Source organism: Dryas octopetala, chromosome 2, assembly GCF_963921425.1.
Source record: "Dryas octopetala chromosome 2, drDryOcto1.1, whole genome shotgun sequence".
Lineage (NCBI taxonomy): Eukaryota > Viridiplantae > Streptophyta > Magnoliopsida > Rosales > Rosaceae > Dryas > Dryas octopetala.
In genome coordinates, this window is record NC_141367.1 from 19,584,970 (window position 1) to 19,597,195 (window position 12,226).

General features: G+C 34.4%; 2 protein-coding genes and 1 non-coding gene across 3 annotated transcripts; 2 read left to right on the forward strand and 1 right to left on the reverse strand.

Moving 5' to 3' along the window:
* Window positions 1-792: 792 nt before the first annotated feature.
* LOC147293825 (uncharacterized) lies at window positions 793-2,393 on the reverse strand. The gene is made up of 2 exons (XM_086233486.1): window positions 2,211-2,393; window positions 793-1,160 (listed from the first exon to the last, which is right to left on the reverse strand). The coding sequence occupies exons 1-2, from the start codon at window positions 2,346-2,348 to the stop codon at window positions 942-944; spliced, it is 357 nt and encodes a 118-aa protein (XP_086089612.1). The 5' UTR covers window positions 2,349-2,393; the 3' UTR covers window positions 793-941.
* Window positions 2,394-7,401: 5,008 nt separating this feature from the next.
* On the forward strand, window positions 7,402-9,242 carry LOC147293826 (large ribosomal subunit protein eL14y-like). Its single transcript, XM_086231992.1, has 5 exons — window positions 7,402-7,523; window positions 7,619-7,720; window positions 8,530-8,659; window positions 8,742-8,854; window positions 9,005-9,242. The coding sequence occupies exons 1-5, from the start codon at window positions 7,521-7,523 to the stop codon at window positions 9,059-9,061; spliced, it is 405 nt and encodes a 134-aa protein (XP_086088118.1). The 5' UTR covers window positions 7,402-7,520; the 3' UTR covers window positions 9,062-9,242.
* Window positions 8,120-8,304, forward strand: LOC147293827 (small nucleolar RNA snoR134). Its single transcript, XR_015120962.1, has one exon. It is a non-coding gene; the product is annotated as a small nucleolar RNA snoR134 (small nucleolar RNA).
* Window positions 9,243-12,226: the final 2,984 nt, after the last annotated feature.

Genomic DNA, 12,226 nt, shown 5'->3' on the forward strand with positions numbered 1-12,226 from the left:
AACCCAACAAATCATGATCGAGCCAAGACTTGGTCCATTGACCTTTTTAAAAAATAAAAAATAAAATAAGCATCAAGGGTTGGGAATTTGAGCAAAATATTCTATATTCTACTTTTTCAATGTGGGAGGTTTGCACATTTAGTCACTTCTCAATTCTCATGCTCTTCATCAAGAAGCTAATAATTTGCTTTTTATTTTTAAATCAATAATTATTGTGTATTGGGATTAAAACTTAGGACATCCTCAAAATAAAAAGGGAGATTAAGTACTATCTACTAGATCAAATGGTTATTAGCGATAATTTGTCTCTCTTGCTCGCATAGAAGCACTCACTTAAGAAATTCAAATTGAGAGATAATATATCTAATAGTTGGATTTCACATGTTGTTGAAATTAATAATTCATTAAGGTGAATCAAGTCCTTAAATGTGTTTATCGAGAATATATACACACCGGAAAGTAAAATTTTATCTTTACAATACATAATATCACGAGTCTCTCCACTCATTATAAATTGATTTTAGATTGAATTTTTATACTTCCATGGGGTATTAACCCAAAGCTTAATGTGCTCTCAAATTGCTCGGTATATATTATTTATGTGTTTATTAAAGTGAGCAACAATATATCATATATTTTTTTTCGTTTTAAGAAGTGAATCTAATGCACTTCCCCATCCCTTCGCATTCACAAAGTTTGTCAAACCCAAAAAATAAAATAAAAATCAAGGATTTGATATTTGACAGATCTATTGAATCATACATATATAACCTTGATCAGCCAATCAGAAAATTAATAAGGGGGAAAATTAAGGTAGAACATATTAATTCCACTCCAAATTCATATAAAGATTTTACTAAAATCCAAGTTGAAGCTCATCAAACAAAATTGGGCAAATACAAGTCATGACTCATGACCATCTTTTTCAGAAGACCTTGGGCTTAATTGGGTGGGTATTTGATTGCATTCTTGACTATCTTTCTGGAGGCAGCATCAGCAAGATCAATGCCACAAATATCTGCTAACCTGATGAGGTATAGAAGCACATCAGATAGCTCTTCTCCAAGATGCTCCTTATCCGATTCCTCCCAATTTGGCAATCCTCTGTCCACCTCTCCCCTCCATTGGAATATTTCTGATAGCTCTCCTACCTCTCCCACCTACGCACCACCAATGACATCAAGAATCAATAAGAGGTATATAAGTACATAGCCTAGCAACCATGAAAATTTTATTTGTATTGTCTATCACATTAATTGTACAAACTTCGTTTATAGTACAGATAGCGTATGACATACAAACAGATCTAACGGTTGAAAATCGACACCTTAAAAGTAGAAAAGTGAGTCTATCAAGATCCAAAAATACGTTCAAAATATTTTTTATTTCATATACGTCAGTATGGTAAAATTTTATATTTATATGATAATATGCAATCAAATTTTCCAATATGTGAACTTCATGAAGAGACAAGGAATAATTTCCAAATTTAAGACATGTGGGTTCCCCAAGTAAATTCCCCTGCCTCTTGTCCACAACGGGACAACACTATTACCAGTACACCATTTAGCCAAGAATATATGTTTTTGGTCATGGAAAGTAGGACAAAACTGGTGTTGGAAACGCCATTTGATGTTGCTGAAAACTGTAAACCACAGCATTAGTATTCATGTCAGTGAACATGACAGCAGTCATTTTGGTCCAAACTTAGAGTTGGTTCCTTGCAAAGCCTTAAAAAATCTGCCATAAATTTTTTGGCCTTTCCTGAAAGACATTATATTTCATGTTTAAGAGAAACTATGTCGGCCTCTGCAAAGAAATCTACAATGGTAAACTAACAAATCAATGAATGTCAAATAAAAAACCTTTCGTGCATGTTTAAGAGAAAATGTGTCTGTAAACAGATCCGCACAAAAAAAATAAAAATAAACCCCTCTATGCAAAAATTATATAGAAAAATTATATAGAGACTATAGAATATCCAATTTAAAGTTTCAAACTAATTGAGAGTGGGTGGAAAGGCCCGAGATGTGCAACATATATATTTTCAAGTAAGGCTTTAAATCCCTGATGTGAGATTCTATTCTCAACAGAAGCCTATGTCAACAACCCATTCAGACATGCAACTTATATAGAGACATAGTGCCATGGTTAACAAAGCAAGTTGAAGCATGTGTTGGAAGGAGAAGTGTAGTGAGGAAGACTATTACCATTGCAAGGAGTAGATTTCTGGGACTATGGTACTTCTCCCAATCTCTGGCCTTGGCAAATTCCTCAAGCTTCTTAGAGAGGTCCTTAAGACTAATGTTCACTCCCTCTTCTGCTACAATCTCTTCTCCTTCTCCCATTTTTTCAGTCTCTTGGGGTTGGCAGGGAGAGGAGAGGGACCTCTTATAGCTTAAAAAGGGATGAAATTAAAATAAGAAATTAGATTTTTTTTCTATCTTTTTAAGGAATAAGTATCTTATATGCAAAGAAAATTGAAAGAAAAAGGAAAGGATTTAAAGTCTAAAAATGCCAACCCCTCAATCCTCATTATACAAGTGATTCTTTGCTGTCCCCACTGTGCAAAATGGCCAACTTCAATGCATAAAATTTAGTACAGAATATGCCATCATTACCGTGGATATCATGTTTAAATCTGAAAATTACCACAAGGCAAATTAAGCCATCAAGGAGGAGATGGCTAGTCCATATTCAATGTATATATATGTGTGTTAGTCATTCATTTAGTGTTCCAACCACTTGTGGATTTAGGTAGCTCAGAAGTGGTTCATTCCCCTTGATTCAAAATATAGCAATGGAACTAATTTTAGTATTACCCCATTATTTGTTAATTTTATAAATATGAATCACGTGAAAATAGGATGCTCCAAATTTATTAGGAGTCCAAAAATTCTATAAAACAGTCTTCAAGGAAAAATATGTGAATGAAAGACCCCAAAATTTGATATAACTCATAATTTTAATTGATGTTTAAGCTCTAATGATTACCCCTTTAGGTGTAATTTTACTTTCATTTTGCCCCATTCCAAAGTACGCAAACATAGTTTGATAAATAATTTATGTGTGTGTGTGTATATGACTCTATTTTCGGAAGAGTACACTCATCACTAACTTATTTATCAAACTATGTTTGTGTAATAGTATTTCATTTATTCAAATATGAGTCCATACTTAACCTTATTTATTTTTAACAAATAAGGCATTGACATGTGTATTGACATACGATTTAGTGAGCAAATTTGATGACTCCGGCATTATCATTTTCCAAATTCTCTAAATGAGATCCAATAGAGAAATTCTTGATTCTAATATATACTAGCCTCTCCACACTTGCTCTCGCGAGTATGAAGCGGCTCTTTCTATTGCGCAAACATCGATATTTTAGCAAGTAATTAATTTAATAGGTTTCTCCTATTTCTATTCTCAAATCACAAATACAAACAAACTTAATTGTTCAACCCAAATGAAAGACCCAAAAAAAAAAAAAAATTGAATATATGAAATTAAGGAGAGAGAATTAAGGGAAAATTAATTAAGGAGAGAAATGTGGCAAACCAATTCTCATGAGTGGGAAAGTAAATTTGGGAAATAGATAATTGACTATTTGATTTAACCCAAAACGATCTCAGCCATTCGGACCTAGAAATAAATTTTAGGATTCAAAAACCGTTCTGTTTTATTATATAGACTAGGGGTAACCCGTCAAAGGAGAAATTTATTTCTTTAATTAAGGAGAAATTAATTAAGGAAATTTAATGTTAAAGAGAAATTAATTAAGGAGAGAGAGAGACGGCAAACCAATTTTCATGGACGAGAAAGTAAATTTGAGAAATAGATAACGGACTATTAAATGAAAGCAGAAACAATCTCAACCATTCGGACTCGGAGATAAATTTTAAAATTCAAAAATCGTTCTGTTTTATTATATAAATTACCCTAATTATATATGAAAATGCCTGTTAATTTGCAATTAAGGGACATAATCCATGTGTGAGATGTGACTCACATCACTCAAAGATTCAAAAATATTTGGACAAGCTAGAGTAGGTATTTGAATTTGTCAACCTCCATGGACTAACCAATATGCAATGCTTACATCATTAGATCGAGAAACAAAACATAATCTAAACGCAAACTAAGCATGCTTTTTTCTCCTTTTCTTTTCGATGCTTTTCCTTTTAATAGCTGCAGCATCACGCATCACCACATTTTTTTATGAATGTGAAAAAGATATCCAAAGTTTAAAGTAGACTTTTACACATTGATCAATATTCTCTTCATATATTACTATTAGACTTATGCTATTAGACTGTTGATCAAAACCGCTCATTACATGGTTTTTTATATGAATGTGTGATCATGATTTCTTATATAACTGTCTTTAAAATAGTAAGTTACAAATTAAAATACATCATTATATATTATCCTCTTCATAATTAGGACACGTATAACTTATAGTCAAGGATTCCATGCCAAAGTGTCAAAAATTCTTAGGCTTTTTTCACACAATGTTTAATCTTAATCATTGTGTTCGATCAAAAGCACTAAAGATACAAAGATGTCATTCGAGTTCAATCAATAGAAAACATTGCACAAATGATCACCATAGCAATTGATTAATTATAATTAACCAAACTGTAAAGGTTATAAGTTTGGGTACAACCTTGAGAATAATCATTATAAAATGTGAATAAAATCCAAATAAAGTAGACAAATTAACACAATATAAGATATGGTATTAGAAAAAAAAAAATAGCAAGAGCTAGCTAAGATAGAATGGTTTAAAATCAACTAGCTTGGCTGGGGATATAAAAGATGCACGAAGATAAACTTATAATAAGGATTCAGTGCCATACATAAAAGATACGATAAGATAAAAATGTGAAATGGTTGGCACACTGCTTCAATTGTTTATATGAAAATGAAAAATTCTTATGTAGAAAATTTTTAGAATCTTGTTGTTCTAGCTAAGGGTGTCGGTGGGTTTGACTTTGACATCCATTCCTAGCCTCGTGGGTGTAAACCGTTGCTAGGGCCAAAATTTCATAAATTCTTTGATCCTACATTCCCAAAGGGAAGACCAACATTGTTATAAGAACATATTCTATCGGTGGACAATTTGAAAATAATTATCAGCTTGCCAATATAAAATTATTTATCAAGTTCTAAATTGACGATTTGACAATAGAATATTAACATCAATGTAAGTGTTACTGTTGGTCTTTACTCACTCAAATTACGATTGAAAGGACATGGGAAAAAAAAAAGTTATAATTGAAAGGTGAAGGGGGATTGAAAAACTAACTGAAATTCTTTTTCCAACCCCTTTTCACCTTTCTTAACTTGTCGTCCTTTTTTATTCTCTCCTCGCCTCCATTGCGAGACCGGACCGGCCAAGGGTGAGGTGGGTGGTCTTTTAAAAACAAAAAAACCAAAAAAATTTATCTTTGAAATAAAATAAAAATAAAATAATGAAATGAATAAGCATAAATAGAAGAAGAATGAATTTATTTTAGTGATAAAAAAGATATAGAGAGAGAGAGAGAGAGAGAGAGAGAGAGAGAGAGCAACGTTTTTTATGTTGTCAATGAGTAGTCAGTCAGTCTTTTTCATATTATTGAAGGGTCAGGGGCCTCAGGCTAGGGCACCATCATTCCATGAGGATGCCCAATAAGTTAAGAAACAATTGAATTGAAGAACATAAATTTAAAATGTTATCTGAGCATCACACCTTGGTGTTCTTTTTGTATTTTCTTACAAAAGGGAACGAGTTTAAGCTTTACAGAGTAGCGTGAAGAGTATGAAGACTAATACAAATGTTTATTCGAGCGATGTATACATACAATATTGCAATATTCTTCATAAACCTATCAACAGTTCCTCCAAGCATACTGATACAAGTTTCATGGAAGTGGTCACCATGTTGAATGGAGTGGGCCACTTGAAGAGAAATTCAAACATGGAAATAAAATATTTTGATGCCCAAAAATGGTTCAATGTGATTTGCATCAACCTTTTGCCCAAAAATGATACAAAAATCATCGAAATGTTTGGCATTAATTAGTGTGGGATGAAATCACATGCATTGACCCTAAAAATGGAGCATTTTTATTTATGACCCTAAAAATGGGGCATTATTGCATTAATTAGTGTGAGGTGAAATCCCATTGACCCTAAAAATTGTGAAATCTCATGGCTGTTCATGAGATTTTAGAGGTCCGAGGCAAACCATAAAAATGGGGCATTTGACCCTTTATTAATATTACTTTGACCTAACATAATATACAAGTATATAAAGGATCTATAAAATTTATAAGCCCCCAACATTTGGGAACTCGAGAAACCCAGCGGTGAAATATCCGAGAATGAACCTTGAGACATTCAAAAGTAAATCTCAATGCATTTAAAGGTAAAGGTATTGCACCTAGAGGCATTCCACCTTCAAAGGGCAAAAGTGCAACCTAAGACAACCAAAAGTCGACCTTGAGCCATATAAGGGTGCACCTTCTGACATCTAGAGGTGTAAGATGCACCTTGAGACATCTTAATTAAGGTGTATTTTGAGCCAATGAAAAATCTTCTTGATCATGATACTAACAAAATCATAAAAAACTATTTATATTTATTGAAAAAAGTTAGTCATTTTCTTCATGTAAAAGTAGTAAAATAGATTTATAGTGTTAAAATCGATTACTCATGTTTGACTATTTCACATTAACTCCACCCATTTAGAACTCATATTGGCAGGTCGTATGCATTTGAGTTCATATCAAATAATTGTGAATCCAAACAGTAGTGTTTTTGCATCATGTTAAAGATGAAGTTATTTATACTTACACCCCCTGAGGTTTATCGTCTTTTCACATATCACCTCCTAGGGTTTCAAAAATTACACATACACTCCCTGAGGTTTCAAAACTGTTGCACATAATCCTCTACTGTAGATGAAAAATGATGAGAAAGTATGACAAATGCATGCTAAAGGGGTGAAATGGCCTAATAAGATTACTCAAGGTATAAAATCCAACCTCAATACAAATATCGATTTCTTCTTTGTTTATTTATTGTTTTCTTTTGTAGGGGGTTATATGCAATATTTTTGAAACCTCAGAGAGTGCATATGTAATTTTTGAAACCCCAAGGGGTGTATGTGAAAAGATGATAAACCTCAGGTTCTCAAGGGGTGTAAATGTAAATAACTCATTAAACATGGCAACGCCTATAGGCCTTGACGAATTTAGCTTGGGCCTTGGCTAGGCCTTCATGCAATTTTTTTAGACAAAGTAGCCCAAACTCAAATATAAAAAGGCCTTCAAGCCCAAAAAGAAACATACAAAAAGGCCTAGGTTAGGATACCAAACAAAAAGAAAGTCTAGATTAGATCCAACGGTCCAAATCACCCTATAAAAACCCTAAACAAAAACCCTGATTCCCTGACCTTTGCCGCATTTGCTCTTCTTCGCTCCCGCCTCCTCTCTCAGAGCTCTCACAGTCACACACCGCACCAACCAAAAATGGTGAGCTCTATACGCCGTTGTTTACCTCCTCTTCACTCTCGACCTGCTTTCGTTGATCTCATTCTGTTTGTTTCTGTTTGTTTTTGCTGGTACAGCCTTTCAAGAGGTACGTCGAGATCGGGAGGGTGGCTCTCGTCAACTACGGCGAGGACTATGGGAAGCTCGTCGTCATCGTCGACGTCCTTGACCAGAACAGAGTACATTCTCTTTCCTTTTTCCTTTTTTATCAAATTTTTAATCTTTGTTTTATGAATTTAGAATTATGTTTGTGTTCTGTTAGCTTGCCTAGAAAAATAAAGGAAAATAGAAGAAAATAAATTTAGGGATTTATGTATTATGTGAAATTAGCAATTTAGCATGTGGTTCATTTGGGTGGAGTTGTAAGTTTCAGTGCTACATGTTAACACTTCCCTGAAGTGTTTTCTGAGCTACCAAGCAGAGATTGTTTGTTGTATTAGTTGGGTTTTTATTGGGTTGGGTTATCTCAGTTCATTAATTCGTTCGTGAGGTGTCAGGTTTTAGTAGTTCAATTCCAATTCCAATTCCAATAAGCAAGTCTTTCGAGGGTCTTTTCTTTTACATATCGAATTCCATTTATGCACGGTGCACCCCGGGCTTCTCCGAGAGATCTCGTTGAGGATGAAAACCCCAATGCTCGTGCTAAAACGCTGCTGGTCTGTGTTGCTGTTTAGCTTTGCTCTTTTTGCTCCTTTGTTAATTAAGTATTATGTCCCGCCACACCTTTAGCTTGTTTTTGCCTCTAAAAATGCCTGCTATATTTTCTCTTTCTATAAACTACAACCCAATAATTTGGGGACGGTGTTATGTCATGTCGTACTGGGCTCCAACATGATCTGACCTACAACCTCCCTAGTCGTATGTATGGTGATCAATTCAATGAACTTCATGTCATTTCAATACATTTGTAATATTTCTTCTGCATTGATTTCATTGTATATTTCATGGTTTTGATCCATTGGTAATTCTGCTTCGTGCGTCTCTGTAGGCTCTTGTTGATGCCCCTGATATGGTGAGATCCCAAATGAATTTCAAGAGACTTTCCCTCACTGACATCAAAATTGACATTAAGAGGGTTCCTAAGAAGAGGGAATTGCTTGCTGCAATGGAGGCTGCAGGTAAGGCTGAATGACTCATAAATAGTGGTTGTCTTGTTTTCACGTCATAATTTACTTTTGGATAATTGTCATGTGCTGGTAGATGTTAAGAAGAAGTGGGAGAACAGCTCTTGGGGTAGGAAGCTGATTGTTCAGAAGAGAAGGGCATCTCTTAATGACTTTGATCGATTCAAGCTCATGTTGGCTAAGATTAAGGTTGGTTGCCATATTCAAATGCTTATGTTTTAAGTGTGAATGCCTTTATGTGAGATGTCGTACATTTTCTCTATTAGCCACCGTATTTCATGTTGAACCCTCCCTAACTAATACATCTTTCTTATTCTAATACATCTTTCTTATTTGCAGAAAGCTGGGCTGGTTAGGACCGAGCTTGCAAAACTGAAGAAAGAGAGTACATCTTAGGCAGTATTTTGATATTAGGTTTACAATTTTGTTCTGGATTTTTCTTTTTCAAAGCTGTACTTTGGATTGTACTTCCATTGTTTTCTTCCATCAATTTTAGTTTTTCAGAGCGGTTCTTGGTTTCTGATATTGTTGACAAATGGGGCACCTGACTTAATGTGGAATTTCATGTGTGGTTGTTTATGCTTTCTTGGGAAATTTTATTAAATATCCCTTTTTAATACAATTGTATCTTTTTAAATCTTTCACTTACAATTTATCTTTTATGACTCTTTGGCCACTTTTTGGACAAAAATACCCTTTTAGTCGCCACATGGCCGACATGTTGACACTCTGTTGACCAAAAAATTGATTTTAACAAAGAGGTGAAAAAAGATAGAAAATGATGAATATGATGAATGGGTTATAGCATTATCTAAAGTGGCTCTAGCAGTCTAGCACCATGTGTCGACTATGTGTCTATTAAGTCGTTTCTTAGGGTAAAATTATGTCGGAATTTTATGGAACAACATATGAGTTTGTTGAATTCAGATCTAAAAAGCAAAACAATAATAGAAAAATATGAATTTATTGAAGTTTATGGAACAACAAAATCATCTAGGGTATAACATGGAAAACGAACAGCAAAAATTGACTTACCTTAATGGTGTGTTTGGATGGAGGAAAAAAACTCGGAATTTAAACAAAACTCAGCATTTAAGAAATTACATGCTCTAATTTTCTTGTTTGGGTCAATAAATACAGAATTTTGTAAATTCTAGGTGGAAAAAAACTTGGGATTTGAAGGCTGTAAATTCCAACTTTAAATTCCACCTAAATTGGTGTCATTTTCAAAATTTCAAATTTTACAAAAGGAAAATAAGTCATGTCGACCATGTCGACACTACCACCACACCCGCCAACGTCACCACCACTAACACCACCACCCCCTCCACCCCTGCCACCACCGCCGCTGCCGCTGCCACTGTCGCCACCACCACCACCACCACCACCAACACCGAGACCGCCACGGCCACCTCAGCCACCACCACCACCGCCACCACCACCACCATCACCATCACCATCACCGCCGCCACCACCATCACCGCCATTGCCGACACCACCGCCACCGCCAACACCCCAATTTTAGCCACCACCATTTCTCCCACTTCTTGTGGGCCATCACCCCTACCAATATAGTTAACTCACCATAAACATCATTTTTATTGTTGCCACCATCACCATCATTCTTTTGAATTGATGCATCAAAAGTTAAAACTACCATAAATTTCGTTTTTAAACTCCATTATGTTTACATGTTATCCAAATAAGAGAATTTACATATTCTAGAATTTTAAATCACATCGTTTTAAATTCCGTCATTTGTGAATTCCTTAGTAATTTCAAACTACTTCATCCAAACGCACCATAAAGAACAAAAAAAATGACTTAAACTTTGAGAAACTCTAGGGTATGATATGGAAAATGTCGAAACATGATTTTGAATGTCACTAGATACAATTTGAAATGTACAAAAGGTATTAACATTTAAAATATTTCGAGCTCGAATTGAAATTCTCAAAGAACGACTTGAGATGCTTTAAGGAATGACTTGAGAAACTTTAAGATATGACATGAAAAATGTCCAAACATGATTTTGAATGTCGTTAGGTATAATTTAAAATGCACCAAAGGTATTAACATTAAAAATACCTCGAGGTACGAACTGAAATTCTCAATAAACGACTTAGAATGCCTTAAGTAACGACTTCAGATGCCCTAAGGAACAACTTCAGAAATTCTAGGGTATAACATGGAAAACGTCAAAACATGACTTTGAATGTCACTAGGTACAATTTGAAATACACCAAGGGTATAAACATTTAAAATACCTCGAGGTACAAACTGAAATTCTCAAAGAACGATTTGGGATGCCTTAAGGAACGACTTAAGATACCCTAAGTAACGACTTGAGAAACTCTAGGGTATGACATGAAAAACGTCAAAACATGACTTTGAATGTCACTAGGTATAATTTGAAATGCACTAAGGGTATTAACATTTAAAGTACCTTGATGTACGAACTGAAATTCTCAAAGAACAACTTGAGATGTCTTAAAGAACGACTTGATATGCTCTAAAGAACAACTTGAGAAACTTTAAGGTATGACATGAAAAATGTCAAAACATGATTTTGAATGTTACTAGATATAATTTAAAATACACCAAGGGTATTAACATTTAAAATACATTGAGGTACGAACTGAAATTCTCAATGAACGACTTATGATGCCTTAAAGAACGACTAAAGATGCCCTAAAGAACGACTTAAGATGCCCTAAGGAACGACTTGAGAAATTCTAGGGTATGACATGGAAAACATCAAAACATGACTTTGAATGTCACTATGTACAATTTGAAATGCACCAAGGCTATAAAAATTTAAAATACCTCGAGGTACGATATGAAATTCTCAATGAACGACTTGAGATGCCTTAAAGAACGACTTAAAATGCCTTAATGAACGACTTGAGAAACTCTAGGGAATAACATGGAAAAAGTCAAAACATGATATTGAATGTCACTAGATATAATTTAAAATGTACGAAGGGTATTAATATTTAGAATATCTCGAGGTACGAACTGAAATTCTCAATGAACGACTTAGAATGCTTTAAGGAACGACTTGAGATGCCCTAAGGAACGACTTGAGAAAGTTTAAGGTATGACATGGAAAATGTCAAAACATGACTTGTAAAGTCACTGTGTATAATTTGAAATGCACCAAGGATATAAATATTTAAAACACATTGAGATACAAACTGAAATTCTCAAGGAACGACTTGAGATGCCTTAAGAAACGACTCGAAATACCCTAAGGAACGACTTGAGAAACTTTAGGATATGACATGGAAAATGTCAAAACATGACTTCGAATGTCACTAGGTACAATTTGAATTGCACCAAGGGTATTAACATTTAAACTACCTTGACGTACGAACTGAAATGCTCAAAGAACGACTTGGGATGCCTTAAGGAACGACTTGAGATTCCCTAAAGAACGACTTGAGATTTCCTAAAGAACGACTTGAAAAACTTTAAGGTATGACATAGAAAATGTCAAAACATGATTCTGAATGTCTTTAGGTATAATTTAAAATGCACTAAGGGTATTAACATTTAAAA

What these genes read in the sequence shown, in the direction of transcription:
- LOC147293825 (XM_086233486.1), bottom strand. Translation starts at nt 2,348, where the DNA reads ATGGGAGAAGGAGAAGAGATTGTAGCAGAAGAGGGAGTGAACATTAGT. An exon ending in GAAATCTACTCCTTGCAATG is followed by an intron (nt 1,161 to 2,210) that starts GTAATAGTCTTC and finishes GGTGGTGCGTAG; the next exon opens with GTGGGAGAGGTAGGAGAGCT.
- LOC147293826 (XM_086231992.1), top strand. An exon ending in TGCTGCAATGGAGGCTGCAG is followed by an intron (nt 8,660 to 8,741) that starts GTAAGGCTGAAT and finishes ATGTGCTGGTAG; the next exon opens with ATGTTAAGAAGAAGTGGGAG. An exon ending in TCATGTTGGCTAAGATTAAG is followed by an intron (nt 8,855 to 9,004) that starts GTTGGTTGCCAT and finishes TCTTATTTGCAG; the next exon opens with AAAGCTGGGCTGGTTAGGAC.